Source organism: Labeo rohita, chromosome 14, assembly GCF_022985175.1.
Source record: "Labeo rohita strain BAU-BD-2019 chromosome 14, IGBB_LRoh.1.0, whole genome shotgun sequence".
Taxonomy (NCBI): domain Eukaryota; kingdom Metazoa; phylum Chordata; class Actinopteri; order Cypriniformes; family Cyprinidae; genus Labeo; species Labeo rohita.
Window position 1 is genome coordinate 21,358,382 of NC_066882.1, and position 24,098 is coordinate 21,382,479.

Consider the following 24,098-nt stretch of genomic DNA (forward strand, 5'->3'; position numbering starts at 1 on the left):
AGCTTGAGCACTACTACTATTTTATTCTTTAAAAAAAATAAATAAATAAAAAAATACTTCTACTAATAATTATTATAGTAATAATAATAGACAATAATCTATTTTTATCCCCTTTATCAGTTTTGGTATAAATTATGAAGATATACAGAATAAATATGAAGAATGAAGGTTATGAGTATGTATTATAAAAATGCATAAAACTAGCTGGAGCACTACTACTATTTTATTATTATTAATAATAATAATTTATTAATGTATTATTACTATTATTATTATTATTATTATTGTTATTATATAAACTTTTATTATTATTATTATTATTATTATGTAAATAAATAATAACATTTATTATTAATATTATATTTGATTTATGTAAAAAACTGTTTTAGAAATTACAAAAATATAGTTATATGTATACATTTACATATAACATATACATTATATATATGAAACTACCTTGAGCACTAATAGGTTTTTTTTTTTAGTTTTTAAAGAATAATAATACTGTATTTTTCTCTTCTTTATTTAAAAAAATCAGAATTACGAGTTTGTATTACAAAATTCTGAGAAAAGTCAGTGAGTTAACTGTGAGTTAAATAATAAAAAGTCATAATTTGTTTTTTTTTTTAATTCACTGGCAGAAATGGGCTTTATTTTTATTTTATTTATTTATTTATTTATTTATTTATGTTCATCTTTGAAATCAAAATTCTGGGTCTTAGACAATGATAAAGCAAATATCAAATTTTCACAGACAGGCATATACATAATTGTTCTCCCCATAGGCAGATAATATGGAATAATACAAATGTTGAATGTAAGAAAACAATTTTCTAAACTAATTGGGTTAAAAATTGTATTCTAATGGTCTCACAGAATAAATAATGAAGGATATTTACTTACATATACTGAATTTTCAGAGAAATATGGTATACCAATACCTGCACATGAATACAGTATTGTAGCTGATGCAATACTACCAGGATTTGTGAAGCTTTTACAGGGCCTCAGTGAATTTAAGCAATCAACATTTAAAAAAGAGATCTTATTTAAACAGTATTGAAGTATCAAAAGATAGAAAACGTAATAATATTTTTTTAGATGTTTGATTCATTGCCCTGCAACATTTCAATGTAAGTACTTCTGAAAACTGACTTGGACTTTAACAAATTCTGTTTACCAAATAAGTTAGTAAAATTATACATATAATTTATCCAACTAATCAGAGCTGATCTTTCGGATTTTTTTTTTGCATCGTTTTTTAAAATGTATGTATGTTATTTATTTATTTATTTAGATTTATGTTGAATGTTTATTTACTATGTTGAGCGGATCTAAAATTATAAAAGAATTATTAAAAAGAGGCGTCATATTTTATTTTGATTAAAATATATGTGGATAGGTCACATTATAATGCTAAAACGTCTAATATTATTAGGTAAGTTTAAAATACACAAATGTAAATACTCAGAAAAAAAAACAATGATAAAGCAAAAAGTTTACTCGTTCCCCCTGTTCTCGTTGCGCCCCTAGCGTTCGTCTAAACAAGCGCAGTGACGTATTAACGTGTGCGCCGCAGTTGCTGCAGTTCAGTCCAGTCGCAGGAGCACCATGGCGGATAAAGCACAGCTACAGGAGGAGATCAAAATACAAGGAGAGGTCGTCAGGAAACTGAAATCAGAGAAAGCGACTAAAGAACAGGTTAGTATGAGATCTGATGCGTTTTAAAGCTTAATGACGGAACACATGGTGTGATCAATGGCTTCCTGCTGTATCTTTCATATAAGGAAACCGGAGATCAAAAATGTTTACGCATCGTCTGCATGACAGGTTATGATCTGTTTTAGAAGTTTTAATTGATTCCAATGTAATTATTGAATATTTAATAAATGTTATCCTATATTAGACATGCGGCATGATGCTAACTGTTAGCCAGCTGATGCAATCTGTCAGTCATGGAGGACAGCATTACTGTATATGGATGGATGCTTAAATAAATCTGTTATGAAATGCATTGGGTTATAGTGATTGCTGTAGACTTAGAATAAAACTGTGAAGCTGTTGAGTGTCCAGTGATAAATAAATGATCACTGATTGAAAATGAGACTTATCATTGTACTTCAGTATGCTCATAACACACATCTATAACATAGAACAATAAAAATGTTTAAAAAGACCCATGGCAGGTGTATGTGAAGAGGCAAGTTGAGTCATATATGGGGGATTTATATATATACATTTCATGAGGTGGTAAAAAGGCCTTAAATTGTTTATGTAATCATCTAAGGGTTGTGGCGTGTTTTAGTTTCAGTTTGGGGATGCTGGGTTTTTGTTGACGGCCTCCTCTCATGTTTGCTCCCTCGTTGCTGTGATGCCTCTCTTACGGGCCCCTAGTGACAGGGTTGCTCACCACTTTTCTCCTGTTCTTCCTGCTTGTTGATGCGGATACCATCATCATCATCGCTGCACACCTGGATCATCATCGCTGTTTGTCGAATCGGATGGTTCACCTGCTTTTGGACTGTATGGTATTGATTTTGGTGTGTGCGTGTGTTTGGACTGTGCATAATGAATGCTCTGGGGCTGGTCTCCATGCGGCTCTGTGCTGGACTCATGGGCCGTCGTTCTGCTGTGAACCTGCCATTTCTGCGCTTCTCTTCTGGGATGACTTTATCACAGGTACCTCTTTACTTCAGTCACAGCTTATCATATGTCTTTTAGTTTTACATGGTGCCCGTCGTCTGCTCCGTCCTGTTTCTCCATACAAAGCCATACAGAAAGTATTGAAGAAAGGATGAGAAAATAGCAGGTCACATTTTACTTGTAAATCATAAAAAAAATTAATTTTTCTTGTAATGTTATGTAATTTTGTGTTATATATACAGTACTACACGAGTCAGCATTTAAAGTGGATCAAAACCTTTTATCAAAGTTGTCCTAAAACCAAAACAATACCTGTTTTTGTCTTAGGACAACTTTCTTGATCCACTTCAAATGTTGACTACTATATTTGGGGTTAGTAATTTTTGTAAAAAAAAATTAATTGTTATATTTAACAATGATGCATTAAATTGCTCAAAAGTAACAGTACAGTCATATATAATTTTACAAATTATAAAAAAAAATAAAAGCTGTTCTTTTGAACTTTCTGTTAATCAAAGAAACTTGAAAAGATGTTTGTGGCTTTCAAAAAATATTAAGCAGCTGTTGACAGGATGGATAATAATACAAAAAAAATGTACTAAGCATCAAGTTTTCTGCATTAATAATAATAATAATAATAGAAAATTCATGAGCAGGAATATTAGAAAGATTTCTGAAGGATCATGTGTTACTGAAGTTATGGCAGCTTTTGCATCACAGGAATAAGTTACATTTTACAAAATATCAAAATAGAAAACAGTTATTTTTAATTGTAATAACAAACTGAGAAAATAACAGGTCAATTGAAATCTTTTTTTCACCCTGCACAATTTTAATTTCCTTAATGCAAACAGAAGTGCAAATCGTCTTATTTGGACAAAATAATGAAAATAAATAAATTAAATAAATTAAATCAGCATTTAGATGTAATTCAAAACAACTAATACAACCATGATGTATTGAGAGATTTTACATTACAAGAATGAGAATTTGGGTAATATTTGGGTAAAATATTTAATTTTCAGAAAAAAAAAAATAATAATACACTATCAGTCAAATGTTTCTGAACAGTAAGATTTTTTTTTTGTTTTGTTTTTCAAGAAGTCTCTTCTGCTTTCCAGGCCTGCATTTATTTGATACAAAATACAGCAAAAGCAGTAAAATGTTGAAATATTTTTTCTATTTACAATAACTGTTTTCTATTTTAATATATTTTAAAATTCAATTTATTCCTGTGATTCAAAGCTGAATTTTTAACATCATTACTCCAGTCACATGATCCTTCGGAAATCATTCTAATATTCTGATTTGCTGCTTAAAAAACATAATAATAATAATAATAATAATAATAATAATAATAATAATAATAATAATAATAATAATTATTATTGTTGTTATTATTATTATTATGCCGAAAACAGCTGAGTTTCTTTGATGAATAGAAAGTTCAGAAGAAGAGCATTTATCTAAAATTAAAACTGTGCAACATTGTAAATGTCTTTATCATCATTTTTGATCATTTTAAAGCAAATCAGATTTCTGAAGGATCATGTGACACTGAAGGCTGAAGTAATGATGCTGAAAATGTAGCTTTGATCACAGAAGTAAATTACATTTTAAAATATATTCAAATAGAAAATAGTAAAAGTATTTCAAAATTGTACTGTTTTTGCTGTATTACAAATATATGCAGGCTTGGTGAGCAGAAGAGACTTCTTTAAAAACATTAAATCTTACTGTTCAAAAACTTTTGACTGGTAGCGTATATATCACAAGGGAAAAATAAAAATGCAAAAAGGGGTTCTTAAATTTTTTTTAAGCTGAAATATGGCCTAGGTATTTTCTTGACAAGTGTCATGATTCAAAAGCATTTTCTGTATTTTCATTGTGCTGAGGGTAAAAACTCTTTGTACTATTTGTTTTTTTAGATTGATGAAGAAGTGGCCAAACTATTGCAGCTCAAAGCTCAGCTGGGAGGAGATGAGGGAAAACATGTATTTGTTCTCAAGACAGCCAAGGTATAATAAAAACCAACATTTTAGACATGGGTTTGTTTGAAGTGAACCATTTTACAGTGAGCTATATCTCTCATTTTCTCTTTATAGGGGACCAGGGACTATAACCCCAAGCAGATGGCTATCAGAGAGAAGGTTTTCAACATCATCGTCAGCAGCTTTAAACGCCATGGTGCTGAAACCATCGATACCCCCGTCTTTGAACTGAAGGTCTCTTGAGCAGTTACACAGAAGTTTGTGCATCACATAATTGCATTAATTCACCATAATTACATTGTTGATATGCATTTCTGTAGGAAACATTGACAGGGAAGTACGGTGAAGACTCCAAGCTCATCTACGATCTCAAGGACCAGGGAGGAGAACTTCTGTCTCTGAGATATGACCTCACTGTATCCATCAGACATGTTTGATTGATCATATATTGAATATTTTTGGAGACACATAGCTGGTGGGGAAAGCCAGATTGATTTGCATCTGTTTGATTTAGATTTAAAATTTTCTTCAAGGGACTCATTACAGAAATTATCAAGTTAAAGCCTAAAGTAAAAGCTATGTGGGGCTGTGCCTAAAATCACTAATATATGGCAAAATGTTCATGTACATCTCACTGTAATTGCATAACATTTTTTAAAGACTCAACAGTGCTGTCTGCATTTGGCTCCTTGACTCTTTCCTCCCTCAGGTCCCATTTGCTCGCTATCTTGCAATGAATAAAATCACCAACATTAAGCGCTACCACATTGCTAAAGTGTATCGCAGAGACAACCCAGCCATGACCCGTGGACGTTACAGGGAGTTTTACCAGTGTGTGAGTATCTCTAAAACATCCCCCCAGTACAATTAGCTACTTTTTATTATAATTACTACTAGTAGTACTAGTAATAGAAGTGCCGTTGTTGTTAGTTATTTGTTTAATTTTGAATCTAAATAATTCTCGTTCTTGTGGCTGCAGGATTTCGATATTGCAGGTCAGTACGATGCCATGATCCCGGATGCAGAGTGTCTAAAAATTGTCTACGAGATCCTGCACGAGTTAGATCTTGGAGATTTTCGTATCAAGGTTGGTTGCTGATCAACATGAGTAATTTGCGGTGTTGTGGGCTGCGTCTGAAAGCTGAAGCACGCTAAGGTGCGCTAAGATAGGAAGGCAACAAAGCATGTCATAATCCAGTGACCGTGTCACATCCTGTCTGCTAAGATGCCTTCATATGATTGATTTTTTTTTTTAAAGGAGAAGTTTACTTCTAGAACAAAAATGTACAGATAATTTACTCACCCTCTTGTCATCCAAGATGTTCATGTCTTTCTTTCTTCAGTCGTAAATGCACTTCCAAAATGCGGTTCAAATGCAGCTTCAAAGGGCTCGCAGCTGAGGAAGAAGCGTCTTATCTAGCAAAACGATTGGTTATTTTCTACAAATTTTTTTTTACAATTTATATACTTTTTAACCTCAAATGCTCATCTTGTCTAGCTCTACGTGAACTCTGTGTATTCAGGGTCAACACAAAAAATGTAAAACAGCGATGTAGGATGATTTTGAAGTTGGAGAAGAAAATGAAATGGGAGTTTTTCGACCTACCCTAAATGTCATGAACCAAAATACACAGAATTCATGCAGAGCAAGACGAGCGTTTGAGGTTGAAAAGTATATAAATTGTCAAATTTTTAGAAAATAACCGATCGTTGCACTAGTTAAGACCCTTTTTCCTCAGCTGGGATCATTTAGAGTCCTTTGAAGCTGCATTTAAACTGCATTTTGGAAGCTCAAACTCGCAGGCACCATAGAAGTCCACTATATGGAGAACATTCCTGAATTTTTTTTCCTCAAAAAAACAATTTCTTTAAAGAAGTCAACTTCAAGAACAAGAATGTATAGATAATGTACTCACCCCCTTGTCATCCAAGACGTTCATGTCTTTCTTTCTTCAATCGTAAAGAAGTTATGTTTTTTGAGGAAAACATTTCAGGATTTTTCTCCATATAATGGACTGATATGGTGCCCTAAAGAGTTAAAGGCTACAAATGATCCCAAATGCGGTTGTAAACGATCCCAGCTGAGGAAGAAGGGTCTTATCTAGCGAAACGATCGGTTACTTTCATAAAAATGATACAATTTATATACTTTTTAATGTCAAACGCTCGTCTTGTCTTGCTTTTCCTGAACATAACAGTTAGGGTATGTCGAAAAACTCTCATCTCATGTTCTCCCTCAACTTCAGAATCATCCTATATCACTGTTTTACCTTTTTTGTTGAAGGTGTTTGATCTTCTTTGCATGGCTCGGTACTTCTGCAGCGATGTAGGATGATTTTAAAATGAATTTTGAAGTTGAGGGAGAAAATACGAGTTTTTCGACATACCCAGAATACACAGAGCTCAGGCAGAGCTTGACAAGACGAGCGTTTGAGATTAAAAAGTATTTAAATTGTATTTTTTTTTTTAATGAAAATAACCTATCATTTCGCTACATAAGACCCTTCCAACCACATTTGGGATTGCTGCATTTAAACTGCATTTTAGAAGTTTAAACTTCAGGGCACTGTAGCAGTCCATTATATTGAGAAAAATCCTGAAATGTTTTCCTCAAAAAACATAATTTCTTTACTACTGAAGAAAGAATGACATGAACATCTTGGATGACAAGGGGTGAGTACATTATCTGTACATTTTTGTTCTGAAAGTGAACTTCTCCTTTAAGCCAGCATAGATGTATCCTCCAATGTCTGTGATATCCCATCCTGTGCAAATTCATTTGGTGACAGTCGAGGTAAAAAAATAAAAATAAAAGACGGCCTGTGAAAGCTGCAGTTTGTATTCAGTTTCTGTGTAAATGCATGTGGTTGACCAAATTTTTGACCAACATAATTAAATATTGCTTAGTTATCACTAGAACTCTTTTGACCATTAACTACTAGCTACTTCAGAAGCCTGTCCTGAATCGGTTTCAGGAAGTACCTTTATGCACACATGCCGCCTGCATTGTCTTTGCAACAAGTCAGCTACCTAAGCTTTCAGAAGCAGCCATTGATTAGAGTCTTTGACATTTCTAGTTCATTTTTATGAGTTTGTAATGGAACAGTCACTGTTGTGGTGTTTTAGGTGAATGACCGACGCATTCTAGATGGAATGTTTGCCGTGTGCGGTGTTCCTGACGAGAAGTTCCGCACAATCTGCTCCACAGTGGACAAACTGGACAAGGTGAGCAATCATACTTGAGCATTTCCAGTTAACATCAGGTGACTGGAGAAATGCTTTCTGTTACAAGAGGACACTTGCATATTTTTTTTATCTTGATGAACATGTGAAAGAATAGAATGCATTTAAGGTAGGGCTGGGTACTGACACAGATTGTATGAAGCAATTCTATTCAGTTTCACAAGTTTTTTTATTTAGATCTGATTGTGATTTAATTTAGTATGCTTGAATTTGAATGTATAACAGGTATAGTGCATGTCAATGTTGTTTCCATCACCCTGCTTTTTATGCACATTTTGACGTATTGCATCAGAAACAAGTGATGGAAATACTAAATCCCTTAATTCGCAAAAAAGTTTTTATGTTCGCTTGGTGGTTTTACGGTTTAATGTAAACAATGGAATATGGAAACACATTTACTGAATAAATTCATCCATGTGCATCAAAAAAAGTCATGTGACTTTGCGATGTGGACCGGTATAACTTGACTAACCATTGCACAACATGTGAAATGTTGTTGTGGTCATTCTTAAATGCCCAAACATAGTCTGTCATCAAGCTATTTTTTTTTGTATAATTGCTTCCCAGAACTGTTTTACACGACTACATTCCCAAACAGCAGCCAATGACTGTTTCATCTGCTTGATCTGAGTAATTTATTATATATGAAAATTATTTTATTCAGTGGCTTCTCCTACTTTTCTTAGTGATATTTAGTGCCGTTTATCAGAAAGTGACAATTTTGTTTTTTTTTGACTGATTACATGGAAACCATGCTTATTCCCAAATGTTTTATGCGATATTTCAGTTTTGTGCATAAGTTAAATATGCAACTTTGGATGGAAACTTGGCTAATTATTCTTAAGGAAAACTGTAAGTTGTAAACTATACAGAAAACCCTGTCAGCTGGTATATAACATAATAATATTTAAGGTTAAAATTAACAACAGTCCATATTCAGTCAACTCTCAAAAATGCTTAAGTTGTACAATGCAGTTTTATATCCATTATATAAGTATATAATTGTGTTTCTGTTAATAATAAATATTGAAACGGTGGCTGCCATAAGCTTTCATGTCTTGTTAATTGTAGGTTTGAATACATCTACCATCACTAACAGGTTAAATAAAAATAAAAAGCAATACAGTGCCTATTTTTATCAAAATGCTCCATAAAGTTTATGGACATTAATCAGCTTCCCTGATGTAAATGTAATGTTAGCTGATATTGTTTAGCGGTTGAAACACTGAGCGATTAAGAGCAGACTTGATACGTTTCAGTAAGTTTTATTTTCAAAATACCTTATGACTTTCACTTTTCTCATGTGTTATAAATAGCAGTAAAAAGGAAGAGATAATCAGCTCACATGCCTGTTGAACCGGTGTGCTACAGCGATCTTTCACGGCACATTAAATAGTGTCAAAACATGTTTATTCTTGGAATTTTGTGATAAAATTAACATAATTTGAAAGCTGACACTTTGTTTCATATTAAACGTAAGAAAGCACAAGGCTTATTGGAATTATTGAATAAGAGACATGCTACACATGATTTTGGATTTGATTGAACCCAGCCCTAAAGGTTTAACATACTCGTTGTGTTTGTAGATGGCCTGGGAGGATGTAAAAAAGGAGATGGTGAATGAGAAAGGTCTTCCAGAGGATGTGGCCGATCAGATCGGGCAGTATGTCAGCATGCAGGGTGAGTAAACATTTATCACTCCCATATTTATTAGTCATCTACAGTCAGCTTTTACCTGACCAGATGTGTTACTTTGTGTTTTCCTACATCTGCTGACATCTTTGACCTCCAGGTGGGCAGGATTTGGCCGAACGTCTGCTTCAGGACCCCAAACTGTCCCAGAACAAACAGGCCTGCGCTGGGCTCACGGATATGAAGCTGCTCTTCAGCTACCTGCAGCTCTTCCAGGTCACAGACAAGGTGAGGTCAGAGGTCAAAAACTTGTTGAAGAAAATTCAGTTATTTCCTATTGTCCTTAATACTGAACAAAAGGTAGTGAAAATGCTTCTACTCTGCAGTCTCTTCTATTTGTTTTGTTTGTTTTTTTTTTTTTATTAAAGGAGTCGTATGATGTTTCTAAAAAGAACATTATTGTTGCTCCTCTCTGCCCCGCCTTTCTAAAACGCGTCGATTTTTACAAAGCCCATTGTTCTGAAATGCGAGGTGTTCTCTGATTGGCCAGCTATCCAGTGTGTTGTGATTGACCGAATACCTCAAGCGTGTGGCGGATATGTTACGCCCCTTACCATGTTGTGATGCTATTTCCTGGTGCGACGAGACAAAAACAATAAAACTCATAAATGAGCCATTTGTTGCATCTAGTGTGGACATAACTACTGATTACAACATAACACCAATACACCATGTCTGCATTTGTGATCGTAGAAACGACAAACAACAAGCACTACTCTACCCTGCTCAAAACTCACATTTGAGTAGTCAGTAGCAAGTTCTTTAAATATGAAAACATACTTACAGGCCGTGATTCAGAAGCGCCAGACTGTCCTTACAACGTCAGAATTGCCCCACTTTATAGCCTTAACCCTTTGTGTACATCTGGCATGTAGGCTACACTCCCAGGTTCAGGAAAAAGTCCTCTTTAAAATGCGCAGCACCCACTCGAATATTTGCGTTGTACTATTCTGGAACAGGGTTTGTAAATATAACTTAACCACTGATTTCTAGTTGTGTCCTCATTTCGAAGGCTAAACAAAGTACTTTTGTAATGAAACACAGCGTCTCCACAATGGCAGCTGCAACAATACTACAGCTGGTATAAAATGTTATGCTGCCTTTTTTTGCGTATACATTTGGGCGGGGTTATGCAAATCTTCCCACACTGTGATGTAGATATGTGGGGGTGTGTTTGAACAGGCTGTTTTAGGAAGGTGTGGCTGAGTCTTAACTTTTATAATAAGTATCCCTTTGGGTTTGAGTCTTTAAAGGGGTCATCAGATGCCCATTTTCCAAGTTGATATGATTCTTTAGGGTCTTAATGAAAAGTCTATAATATACTTTGGTTAAAAATTCTCAATGGTTGTGTAAAACAACACCCTTTTTACCTTGTCAAAATCAGCTCTGCAAAAATCATCTCATTCTGGTCGAGGCTGCTTTAAATGCAAATGAGCTCTGCTCACCCCGCCCCTCTCTTCTCTCTGTGGAGTGACGAGCCTGTTTACTTTAGCCACGTTTAGCCGCTAAACTTGCTAACTAACACATTATTAGGAAAGGCGATCGCAAAGATTCATAAAAAAACCCCTTATACTCACTTCTGCTGTAAGTGAAGCTGGATCATGAATGATTTGCGCGAACATAGACGCATTTATGTAGATCAAGAGGCGCATTCCCTTCACAAACATAATCCACTGCATCTTCAGCAGCTCAGATGTCGGGAGTAAATGACGACCACTACGTTCATTACATCCAGCAACACAACACCTCAATCTGTAGTATAGAGTATTTACACAATGTGTCATCAGTTGGCCATATTGGCGGCACTGAATGTAAACAGTGCCACTGAACCGAATTGAACTTGCATATTTTGTTGATTATTGCTGCTGAAAATGGTCAATTATTGTCATGTTTTGGGCTATACTAATCAGTCGGACCAGGAGAACATTTGGAGTACTACAGACTGCCAAAAGTTTTAACAGATCAAGGAAAAGATTGCAAAAAAAACTGTTTAAAGAACAAATGCCGTTTGTCGTTGGCCAAACTGAACCAGTATTTCCAGGGCAAGAATCTTGACAACATTTGTGTTTGTTCTTATTTCCGGTCAGGCAGGTGAAATATTAGCCTAATATCTTAATACTGCTCATACATATCTTTACCAGCTTTTAACTTTAGTTTGTCAAAATATTTAGACAGCATAAATTAGCAGAACATATTCAGTAGTACATTAACTGTGCAATACATGCTGTTGTTTACATCCAAGTATCTCCAATATGGCTGCACATCCTTGTAACTCACCAAATCATGACGTAAGTGCAAACCCTCTATAGAGCAGTATTTTGGACCAATGAGATTTCACTGTGGGTGGAGCTACGCAGCTAGATAAATCCATAAATGCAGCTAATTAGAACAAAAACTCAAAATTAACTTGAAAGCGGTGCTGTATCACATCACACCTGCTCATTTTTTTTATATGCTCCACATGTATCTTCCTTACCTTTTATGACCCATTAGATAAGAAATACACACTCTATAAAATTGATTACACGGGTGTTTCATTTCAGTATATGCTGTTATAATTTCATGTTCATTATTTCTTTTCTTTTTTTTTACACCCATTCGCTGTCTGCATTTGTGATCCTGTTCTTTTCGTTTGGCCTCATTAATTTTTAAATCTCTGTCTCTCTAGGTGGTGTTTGATTTGAGTCTGGCTCGAGGACTGGACTACTACACTGGTGTGATTTATGAAGCGATTCTCTCTCAGACCATCCCAGCACCGGTGTCCACGCCCACAGAGCAGAACGGGGCGGATGAGGGTGGCGTGAGCGTTGGCAGTGTGGCCGGCGGAGGGCGATACGATGGTCTGGTGGGCATGTTTGACCCCAAGGGCAGAAAAGTGCCCTGTGTGGGTGTCAGCATTGGGATTGAGAGGATCTTTTCCATCATGGAGCAGAAGGCCGAGGTGAGTGAGAACGCAGAGAAAGATGAGTAGGTTTAAGGGTGTATAATGAGTTTTGTTTTGTTTTGTTTGTTTGTTTTAAATAACCAAAGTCTATTTTGGAAGTTGTGTTATACAATAGTGTTTTTGGAATACATTTAAATATAATATAAAATAATTGTATATAAAAAGGGGAATTTTGATGTTTCATTTTAAATATTTAATTAAACATTTGGAAAGTTTGTTTATTTTTAATATTTATTTAAAATTAATGCTATTTAAATTGATTTACTTTTTTTTAATTAAGTACATTTTTAGAACGGCGCCACTGTTTTTTTTTAAATGAATGGTATTTAAAATTTAAAACTGGGAATATTAATGATTAATTTTAAATATTGAATTATTTAATGGTTTTTAAACATTTAGGAAGTATTGTTAATTTTTAATATTTATTTGAATTTTTTAATGCTATTTAAAATTATTTATTTACAGTTATTGTGTTATTATTAATAATTTAAGTACATTTTTGGGATAGTACAAGTGTTTTAATATGAAAGATATTTAAAGTTTAAAATATTAATGTTTCATTTTAAATATTTAATAATTTATTACTTCATTTAAGTACATTTTATGATGCTGTTTTAAGTACTGTTTTAATATGAAAGGTATTTAAAATTGGGAATATTAATGTTTCATTAGAAATATTTAATTAATTATTGCTTTTTAAACTTGGATTGTTTATTTTTAATATTTATTTAAATGTAATGGTATGTAAATTTATTGACATTTTATTTTTAATTAAGTAAATTTTTAGAATGGTGTCACTGTATTTTAATATGAATGGTATTTTATATTTAGAACTGGGAATATTAATGGTTTATTTTTTATTTAGTTAAATTCATTTATTTCCATTTATTTTTTGAATTATTAATCATTCAAGTACAGTTTAAGGATAGTGCCACCGTTTTAATATGAAAGTTACTTAAAATGTAAAACTAGGAGTATTAATGGTTTATTTTTAACATTAATGTTAATTTATAATATTTATTTTAATTACTTAATGCTATTTAAATTTTTTTTTTTAAATTTTTTTTTTATTTATCTTTTAAGTACATATTTAGGATAGTGTATTTTAGTAAAATTTAAAACTGGGAATATTAATGCTTCATTTGATTATTATTTTTTTTATTATTATTTAATGCTTTTTAAACATTTGGAAAAATTATTTTATTTTAAGTACAATTTTAGGATACTTAGGATATTAAATAAACATTTATTTAATGCGTTTTTTTAACATTTGGAAGATTAATGGTTCATTTATATATATATATATATATATACAGTAGTCAACATTTGAAGTGGATCAAAACCTTTCATAAAAGTTGTCCTTAAACCAAAACAATACCCATTCTTGTCTTAGGACAACTTTAATTAAATTTTTTGATCCACTTCAAATGTTGACTACTGTATATATATATATATATATATAATATTATTATTATTATTATTATTATTATTATTATTACTTAATACTATTCAAATGTATTTATTTAGTACTTTTTTTTTTACTGTGCCAGTGTTTATTATGATTAAAGGTATTTGAAATCTAAAACTTAATATAATTTAAAAACACTTTTTGAAAACAATATTAATGATTCATTATTATGGTAACAACAGTTTAATGATTAATTTTTTTTTTCATTTGAGTTCTTTTTTGGAATGGTGCCTTTTTTTAAATGGAAAAAAAAAAAAGTATGTATTTAATATCTGTGAAGATGAGTGGCTTAATTTTAATGTTTATTATATTTAATGATCTTTTTTATTATGTTTAGTACATTTTAGAATAGTGCCACTGATTAATATGAAACAGTTATTTAAATACAAATATGGACTGTTTCCGTCTCCAGATGTCTTCAGAGAAGGTGCGCACCACTGAAACTCAAGTGCTGGTGGCCTCAGCGCAGAAGAACCTTCTAGAAGAGCGACTCAAACTGACCAATGAGCTTTGGAACGCCGGAATCAAGGTTTGTAAATCCTTGAATGTCGCATCAAGAAAACCCAAAATGAATCTGGAGTTGTATTGTGGATGTCTGACTCTGTACTATGTATTATGTGATGCAGGCTGAAGTTTTATATAAGAAAAATCCGAAGCTTTTGAGTCAGCTGCAGCACTGTGAGGAAACTGGTATTCCGCTGGTGGCCATTTTAGGAGAGCAAGAACTCAAAGACGGCGTCGTCAAACTGCGCAACGTGGCCAGCCGAGAAGAGGTGCGTTTGAATTGACTTTTAAAACAATTCGTCATGCCTTTTAACAAAACGTTTTAACTGATCTAACTGATTTAAAAAATAATTTTATGCATTAAATAAGCTACATTTATCACACAATTTTGTATTTCATATGTATTCAGTTATTTTACATTTTTATGCCTCAACATACGTTTGGGAGTCTGATCAAAAAAAAAAAAAAAAAAGAATGTCAAAATGACTAATATTTTGTCTGGTTTCCTGTAGGTTGATGTGCCCAGAACAGATCTGGTGGATGAGATCAAGAAACGGACCTTGTAGTCTAAGGACAAACGCCACTTACAATTCTGTCAGTTACATTTACACTAAGGATGAAACATATTCTCATATTTTCTGTAACTCATTGTTTGTTCTTTTAAAATGTGCTTGAATTACATCAGACCCATCAATAAATGAATATCTAAGATATTTAGTTTCTCTTGTCTTTTGTGTCGATCTGTTTTAATGTCACATGCAAAATGCTACTTCTACTTTTTATTTCTACATTCAGTGTAGCTTTTTTAAAGCAGCCATAAATATTAGTATTGTGAATTTAATTAAATATATATAATTGTAAAAAAAAATGTATATATCTAAAAATTGTAAATATCTAAAAGGTTTATTTTTTTTAAATTACAGTAGTAATACGCTACCAGTCAAAAGTTTGTGAACGGTAAGATTTTTTATGTTGTTTTTTTTTTTTTTTACTTTTTTAAAATAACTGTTTGAATATTTTAAAATGTAATTTATTCCTGTGATCAAAACTAAATTTTCAGCATCATTACTCCAGTCTTCAGTGTCACATGATCCTTCAGAAATCATTCTAATATGATGATTTGCTGCTCAAGAAACAAGAAACAGTACATTTTTTGGAGCATACACTATACCATTCAAAAGCTTGGAGTATAATTTTTTTTTTGTGAAAGAAATTATAGAAATTACTACTTTCATTTAGCAAAGATGCTTTAAATTGATTATAATTGATGATAAAGACATTTATAATGTTACAAAAGATTTCCATTTTAGATAAATGCTGTTCTTCTGAACTTTTTATTCATCAAAGAAACATGAAAAAAATTCTACTCATCTGTTTTCAACAATAATAATAATAATAATAAATGTTTTTTTGAGCAGCAAATCAGAATATTAGAATGATTTCTGAAGGATCATGTAATGATGCTAAAAATTCAGCTTTAAAATTACAGAAATAAATTACATTTTAAAATATGTTCAAATAGAAAACAGTTATTTTAAATAGTACAAATATTTCAAAATCATACCGTTTTGCTGTACTTTGGATCAAATAAATGCAGGCTTTGTGAGAAGAGACTTCTTTAAAAAAAAAAAAAAAATCTTATTGACTGGTAGTGTATTTCTTAGACAAATTAGAATTGTAATTTTACAGCTTTAAAATTAAATGTTCTTTTTTTTTTTTTTACAGCAATTATTTTGAGACAGCTGTAAGTATTGTGATTTAAAGCTTAAAAAAAAAAAAAGCATTAAATATTGTTTTTTTTTTATTTGATTATTTTAGACAGCCATAAAGAGTATAGAAGCCTATTTCTGCCAATGAATAAATAATTAAGAAGTTATTGTGACAATTTATCTGACATTTTTTCTCAGAATTGAGGTATAAACTTGCAATTGCAAGTTATAAAGTCAGAATTGTATGATATAAACCACTGTAAGTGATATAAAAAAACAAAATCAGAACTGCAAGTTTTTCTCTTGTAATTCCGACTTTTTTCTTGCAATTTTGAGTTGTGTTTAGAAATTCTGACTTTTTATCTCAGAATTGTGAGATATAAATTCGCAATTGCGAGCTATAAAGTCCAATTCTGAAGGGGAAAAAGACTGATATGTTCTCAGAATTGTGAGGTTGTTTCACAATTCTGACTTAACTAGCAATTTAGTGTTATAAAGTCTGAACTGTGACATGTAAACTTGCAGTTCTGACAAAAAAAAGTCACAATTGTGATTAAAAACTTGCAATTTCTCACAATTCTGACTTTATAAACTCACATTAGTGAGTTCATATCACACAATTCTGAGAAAAAAAGTAAATTGTGTCATTAAAAATTTGCAATTGCCTTTTAAAAAAAATTTTATTCAGTGGCGAAAATGGGAATATTGCAATATAAGAATATTGCAATTTTACTGCTGCAAAATTTTGATATTTTTGTCACCTCTTCTTAACCCATGTGATGAGTTATCACTCATCTGTAGCAATTTTCTGCGTCAAAGTTTTGACTTACCGCAAGTATGAGCAATAGCGATATATCCAAGTCATAATCAGGGACTACAGCAACAGCATACACACACTTTTTTTTCTTGAACAACTTATTTACTGTACAAAAGTCATTTATAGTCAGTACAACCCATCAAACAAAGAATTAAGAGCACACCATGCAAACTCAACAAACGTGACAAACACGCAAAGCAAATCGTGAAAAATCAAATAAGTGAAAAACACTCAAAATAAGAAGTTGTGTAAACATGCAGTCATCCAAATGTGATGAGGCTGACTAAAACAACATAAATGATTAATATTAGATTGTTAAAATACAATAAAACATTACACGAACAAGAACATAATACTTCAAACCACTGAATTCAAGAGCTTGCAAAATTAAAAGGAATTCACTGCCCAGATTGGCTTTTTTTTTTTCTTTACCATCAAACTAAATACTTGTTTAATCATTCATTTCCACTCACTCGTCTGAAACTGGAACAGTACATGCCTTCAAACCATAATACTGAACGTAAACTGATAACGTCGCATTGCATTAACAGCTCAAATTTTAGAAAGGTAGCAAATTTGAGGCCTTACTCATGGTTTGGATCACCTGCTCAGCTGCGGCTAGATAAACTTCCCGCTTCATGGCTTCAACGCTGGTGCCTGGAAGGATCTTGATAACCCCGCAGAGGGGCAAAGGAACGCTCGGGATCAGGACTTTGAAGCTGAAGCAGAGGAAGCCGTCGAAGCTGGTGTGATGGTAACAGATGTCATACTGCGGAGTGCCGAGTCTGTACAACTCGCACAGCCACTGCAGCTGAGACACGGCGTCGCGGTTCACGGGGGCTTGAGGCATCATCTCATCCCTCGGAGGGCCGGTCGGACCCCCCACGGCCCGGAAGAAGGGCTGGAGAGGCGTGTGGGGTGGGACGTCATGAAGGGAGGGCTGAGGGTGCAGGTGGGGAGGGGTGATGGACGGCTTGGGGAGGGGACTCAGACAAGGTGGGGTAAAGAGGTCGTCTTCTTGTATGGGCTCATCGACATGCTTTGGCTTGGAGAAGGACGTCCATTTCACGGTAATGGGAATGCCGTACTGCTTCTTAAAAGCTGAAAAGACATAAAAAGCAATAACTTAAAGATCAATGTTTTTTATTATTAGCGACATTTGGTTTAATGTTACAATACTTTCTCCTACTCCAGTTTAATGTACAGAATATAAAAGATAAATGTATCTCTTATAAATATAGTCTCTTAACCTCATCAAAATTCCATTTATTTGATTAAAAATGCAGAAAAAAGGTAATATTATGAAATATTATTGCAGTTTTCCCTTTTTAATTTATTTCTGTGATAAAAAGCTAATTTATTACCAATTTAGGATACATCTGTGCTATCCTTTGATGAATAGAAAGTTAAAAAGAACAGCATTTATTCAAAATAGAAGTCTTTTCTAACAATTTAAGTCTTTACTACCACTTTTCAGCAATTTAACACATCCTTGCCAAATGAAATTAATTTCAAAAAGAAAAAAATTTACTGACCCCAAAATTTAAATGGTAGTGTTCATTGTTACAAATGATTTATATTACAAATAAATGCTGTTCTGAAAAGTTATCACAATTAAGCAGAATTATTATTAGATGAATTATTAGAATATTTGAATGATTTCAGAAGGATCATGTGACACTAAAGACTGGAGTAATGAATGATGCTGTAAATTCAGCTTTGCATCAGGAATAAACTGTATTGTAAAGTATATTAAAATAGAAAACCACTATTTTAAATTACAATAATATTTCAAAATATCACTGTTTTTCTGAATTTTTTATCAAATAAATGCAGGCTTGATAAGCAGACTTCTTTAACTGATACCAAACTTTTCAATGGCAGTGTATATTTATAAAAAAAAAAAAAAAAAAAAATAATATATATATATATATATATATATATATATATATTTGACAACACATTGCTAAAACAATGCACCACTACTCTTATTATAATTTTCTCACCTTATTTACTGGCCTATGCAATAAATAAATTAATTAATAAATAGATAAATAAATAAATAAAAATGTCACCACCCTATCTTCAAATAAAAACAAAAAATAAATAAATACATATAAACATTTGAGGATTTTTTACTCTTAACTGCTCCTAAATGTTAAATATACATGTATTTCATACATCAAATATACCACATATATACCGCTGTTCAAAGGTTTGTGAAAACATTATTACAAGATATTGTGAAACATTATTATAACTTAAAGCTACAATGTTCATTTTCAAAATATTGTAAAATGTAATTTATTCCTGTGATACAAACTTGAATTTTTAGCATCATTACTCCAGTCTTCAGTGTCACATGATCCTTCTGAAATCATTCTAATATGCTGATTTTCTGCTCATTTTCACATTTCTTCTTATTATCAGTGTTGAAACAGTTGTGCTGCTTCATATTTTTGTGGAAAACATTAAACTTTAAGGATTCTTTAAAGAAGAGAATGTTTGAGAGAACAACATTTTTTTTTTAAATTGACACTGTCACAATCTAAAAGTCGATCTATGCATCTTTGCTGAATAAGTATTAACTGGTATAGTGTTTAAAGGGATGGTTCACCCAAAAATAAAAATTCTGTCATTAATTACTCACCCTCATGTCGTTCCAAACCGAAAGACCTTCGTTCTTCAGAACACAAATGAAGATAGGTAGTAAGGATACTGATAAAACAGTCCATGTGACATCAGTGGTTCAGTCTTAATTTTATGAAGCTACAAGAATACATTTTGTAGCAAAGAACAAAAACAAGTTTTACTCAATTTTTTTCTTCTGTGTCAGTCTTCGACGTGTGTTTATGAGAGTACCACGATGCCACAACTATCTTGCACGTGTCAGTTGCGTTGCTGTCTACGCAGGGTCAGAAAGCTCTCGGATTTCATCAAAAATATCTTAATTTGTGTTTTGAAGATGAATGAAGGTCTTACAGGTTTGTACAGAATTTTCATTTTTGGGTTAAATATACATTTAATGCATACTACAGTATACTGTATCGAAATACTTCCATGTCCCGCCATACCTTGCACAAGCACTTTCTTGGCCATGGATGCAGCGTAGTGGGAGGAGTAGTTCACTAGAGCCACGGCCTCTCTCCCTTTGGACCCGGCCATCTTCAGCTGGACATCCTCCACCCCGTCAGACACCATTCGCAGCACCGTCAGCAACTCCACCTGATTTATGGTAGTTGGAAGATCCCCCAGACGCAGCTGCCGCTTTTCCGTGCTCCTGCGCACCGTCAGGCTGCCCCCATCCGGCAGACGGTAGTGATGGAGGGTCATGACGGCGGCGGAGGCGGTGATGGGGTCGCAGTACTTCGCGTAGGCGAAGCCTCGGTTCTGCCCGCTGAAGTTCATCATGAGACGAAACTCATAAATAGTGCCAACGCTCTGGAAAAGAGGGATCAGCCAGTCCTCGAAGACATCACGTGGGATCTGACTGATGAAAACCTCACAGCCTGAGCCAGGAGGAGGACCTCGCCAGCCTGGAGTAAGAGAAGAAATTAAAAAGAAGTGATAATTTCATGTAATTTTCATGTCACTACCAAAACAGTGTATGTTTTACTCCATTGACTGAGACTGGTTTTAACTACACCCCTACATTTACGATCAGGAAATATTCATGTGTCACTCTCTCTCATAGCTACATGCTGAGTAAACACGCCCCATCATTTTGAGGTAAATGTGTTCAAAAGTCTGAAAAATCAGAGTGTAACTTTAAAGAATGTTATTTCATAACATTTAGTTTTTGTGTGCAACTCTTCAGAACTGTGCTAGCTAACCATGTGCTGATTAGCATCTTTAAGCAAAGTTCAAAAGTATTTAAAATTGTCACAACCAAAACATTTGGTGAAGTTTCGGCAGTGACATCTTTGGTTTTTTGGGTGTTATCCCATAAAATTGTCACTACCGTAACAGTCACAACCAAAACATGTCATCATTGTTTCGGCAGTGACAAAAGAAAACACAATCTTTCTTTGAGGGAAATTAGCTCAATTTTAGTACAGTTGTGCAAATTTTTAGTATTTTAGTATGTTTTTGTAGTGTTTTAGTATGCAAGGTAAAATTCTGTAATGTGATGTGGTCGCTACCAAAACTTTACTGTCACTACCAAAAATGTGCAGGTACAACTGAAAAATTTAATGTTTTGTCAAAAATAAAGTATACTGAATTATCAGCTCAGATGTTATGACAGTTTTTGGTTCAATGTATATTCAAACTAATGAATCCTTAAGTCTGAGAACAGTATGATCGACTTTATGCCTTTCACAAAGAAAAATTGGATTCAAAATCCAACAAATCTCATAAGTCACACTTGAAATATTGTTAAAATTGTAATTGTTATTGATTTACCTTTGAAAGCTTTTTAATAAAAAAAGAAAAAAACATTTACAAGGAAGATGTAAGCAAAATCTTAATAGGTCAATGCAACCCTTCTTATTAAATTATATATTACTGTGTTTCGGTAGTGACAAATCTGGGGAGAGGACAAATGCTCCAGAACTTTCTGAAAATACAAAATGAGAATTAACTGCACAATTACTAGAAATGTGTACCTTGGATATTATACAATTTGCATCCATACAAAGTTTGTGGAAAAATACATTTTTTCCAAGAAATTTCTATATCTATCTATCCATCTATCTATCGATAGTGCAATGCACTTGCCAAAATACACTTTAAAAAAAATAAAAATAAATAAATAAATAAACAACCCCCTGGTTAGCTGTAACTTCAAAGCTTCATGAATTCATGTTGACCAGTGGTCAAACTGTGATAAAACCATCTCATAATTAATTATGACGATCAGAGACACTGAAATGCTCAAACTGTCAAGATCTGACTTCATAAAACATACATATTTTGAGATATATTTCATAGTGCATTAAGCTCTTTTAGATATAAAGATCAAGGCAAATGCAATTCCTCACGATATGATCCTTTAAAAGTCTAATTATACTCTGAAAAATGATGAAAATATCACATGATAAACACCGACCAGAGACTCAGATCAAAGCTGAAAATTAGATGTACAAGTTGAGCAAAAACTACTAAGAAAGTACGATCTGTGCTCATTATTTTAGTTACATATAAAAGTATATATTTATATTTCTCCTCAAATCTCAATAAAGTTCCCATTGAGACAACTTGCCCCATTCAATGTGACAGCATGCAATGCTGTTGGAGGCCGTTGTTGCAAAAGGTCAACGTGTGTTAAATAAACATTATATTTTTTACTTTTAAAATTAACCCCAATTTGGATAATACTACTTAAATTAAAAGTGTGACAACTAAAAATGTTGGTTTCTGATTTATACAAGGCATCTGCATCTAAAATACTCAACACAGTGATCTCGAACCAATCAATTTCATCAAGCAATAAACTAAAACCATCCAATCAGCAATAACTGCTGCAATAAGCACTTGCAGCCTAATTGAGCTCAGGTGCCCATGTTTTAATGCAGGTAAAGGCAAAGCACAAAAGAGGCACGGTTCAAACTTTCATAAAATATCTACAATGTATCAGTCCTACATGACAAGTTGTTTTAACCCCAAAATGATGAAGATTTATTCTTAAAACCTTAAAAGGAGAGATGCACAGCCTGTTTCTGTTCTGCTAAACGTTAAGAAGGAAAATGAGAGGCCATGTCTTCATCTACATTACATTTCAATCTCATGCTAAGAGACATGAAAGAGCTCGAAATGCCATAGGTTGTGTTTTAATTGCAAAGGGTTGATCTCAGTTCAATTCAAGAGTACTTACCCGGTGGAGGACCACCATATTTCCTCTGGCCATTGACCTGTCTTAAAGTGATGGAGCTGTTTTGCATCCATTCGTTTAGAGACTTCATTCTCTGCGGGTTCAAAACCTGCCAGCATTAAATTAGAGAGGTTATGTAATGCTTTCTGTTATATCTTCGAGTTGAAGTGCTCTCAAACGTCAAACGACAATGACACACGAATTAAAAACTTATCTTGTTTCAAATTCTTACTGCGTTAATGGTTTTGGCAAAACAAGTATGTTGTTTATAAATATAAACTTGTAAATAAACTCACTCACCTGCTGTAGCTGCTGTCCGTCCATGTCGCTGTCCACCTGTGATGGTGCACCTGTAAATTGGTGGAAAAGTCAAGCAAAGGTCATTAAAATTAAGCTCATGACACTCTAGAAACACTATTGGACACGCTGGAGGGAAGTGGGCGGATTCTGCTCAGCGCGCTCAAATTTCAGTCCAAATCAGAGGTGATGCTGAGACGTACACTGTTAAAATTTTATAAACATATGTTGAATTTGAAAGTATTCGTTTTTGCTTTAAAGAATCTGTTATGGAACTTTTAAAAAAGTGGTTTAACTGGGGGAACAATAATTTGAGACGTCCCGCTCTTCACCAGCAGGTGGCAGCTGTGCATGTGATTATTTCAATAGTCATTCGTCAGCCGTGGCAACATTGTTGCGGTTTTAAAACGTGTTTCATTTTATCTTTGCATAGACTTGTATGTGCAAATACGTTTTTTTTCCGTTTAGTTATTATGTTTACAAATCAGCAGGGCATTTTGAGATCTTCCTGTGTGGATTTATTAGGTGTCCTGCTGGGCTGAGTTTTCACAGGTCATGACCCCTGCACCATTAAACTGTCTGGTTACAACCAGCAGTGGATGTTTTTCCCCTCCAAGATTTGTGTTTTGTTGTTACTGGACATTCAACGTGTTTGTTTTCAAAGTGTAACATTTCTCTATTTTTTCTTGCTTTAATTTTCTTTTCTATTACTATTATGGTAACTCTTTACAATAAGGTTGATTAGTTAACATAAACTAAGAATAAACAATACCTTTACAACATTTATAAATCTTAGTTAATATTAATTTTAGCATTTACTAATGCATTAATAAAATCACAAGTTGTGTTTATTAAAATTAGTTAAAGCACTGTGAACAAACAATGAACGACTATTTTTATTAACATTAACAAAGATGAATAAATAGTGTAATAAGTATATTGGTTGTTTGTTCATGGTAATTAGATTAACTAATGTTA

The 24,098-nt window shown here is 33.1% G+C and overlaps 2 protein-coding genes across 3 annotated transcripts; one reads left to right on the forward strand and one right to left on the reverse strand.

Moving 5' to 3' along the window:
- The first annotated feature begins 1,566 nt into the window (after positions 1 to 1,566).
- Positions 1,567 to 15,198, forward strand: hars (histidyl-tRNA synthetase). 2 transcript variants are annotated; one of them, XM_051127227.1, is made up of 14 exons: positions 1,575 to 1,701; positions 2,395 to 2,679; positions 4,572 to 4,661; positions 4,749 to 4,868; positions 4,955 to 5,050; positions 5,344 to 5,469; positions 5,614 to 5,721; positions 7,761 to 7,859; positions 9,464 to 9,557; positions 9,670 to 9,797; positions 12,238 to 12,510; positions 14,394 to 14,510; positions 14,608 to 14,754; positions 14,998 to 15,198. In XM_051127227.1, the coding sequence occupies exons 2-14, from the start codon at positions 2,569 to 2,571 to the stop codon at positions 15,049 to 15,051; spliced, it is 1,563 nt and encodes a 520-aa protein (XP_050983184.1). In that variant the 5' UTR covers positions 1,575 to 1,701; positions 2,395 to 2,568; the 3' UTR covers positions 15,052 to 15,198. The 2 variants fall into 2 exon arrangements, with proteins under 2 accessions (XP_050983185.1, XP_050983184.1); XM_051127228.1 differs by lacking the exon at positions 2,395 to 2,679 and having other exon boundaries at positions 1,567 to 1,701.
- A 2,217-nt stretch (positions 15,199 to 17,415) lies between these two features.
- Positions 17,416 to 23,246, reverse strand: dnd1 (DND microRNA-mediated repression inhibitor 1). The gene is made up of 4 exons (XM_051127232.1): positions 23,124 to 23,246; positions 22,827 to 22,932; positions 20,086 to 20,547; positions 17,416 to 18,112 (listed from the first exon to the last, which is right to left on the reverse strand). Exons 1-4 carry the CDS (start codon positions 23,145 to 23,147, stop codon positions 17,571 to 17,573), a joined length of 1,134 nt encoding a protein of 377 aa, XP_050983189.1. The 5' UTR covers positions 23,148 to 23,246; the 3' UTR covers positions 17,416 to 17,570.
- Positions 23,247 to 24,098: the final 852 nt, after the last annotated feature.

What these genes read in the sequence shown, in the direction of transcription:
- dnd1 (XM_051127232.1), bottom strand. Translation starts at nt 23,147, where the DNA reads ATGGACGGACAGCAGCTACAGCAG. An exon ending in ACGGACAGCAGCTACAGCAG is followed by an intron (nt 22,933 to 23,123) that starts GTGAGTGAGTTT and finishes TAATGCTGGCAG; the next exon opens with GTTTTGAACCCGCAGAGAAT. An exon ending in CAAGAAAGTGCTTGTGCAAG is followed by an intron (nt 18,113 to 20,085) that starts GTATGGCGGGAC and finishes ATGTCTTTTCAG; the next exon opens with CTTTTAAGAAGCAGTACGGC.
- hars (XM_051127227.1), top strand. Translation starts at nt 2,569, where the DNA reads ATGAATGCTCTGGGGCTGGTCTCCATGCGGCTCTGTGCTGGACTCATG. An exon ending in CTCTGAGATATGACCTCACT is followed by an intron (nt 5,051 to 5,343) that starts GTATCCATCAGA and finishes TTCCTCCCTCAG; the next exon opens with GTCCCATTTGCTCGCTATCT. An exon ending in TCTTCCAGGTCACAGACAAG is followed by an intron (nt 9,798 to 12,237) that starts GTGAGGTCAGAG and finishes CTGTCTCTCTAG; the next exon opens with GTGGTGTTTGATTTGAGTCT.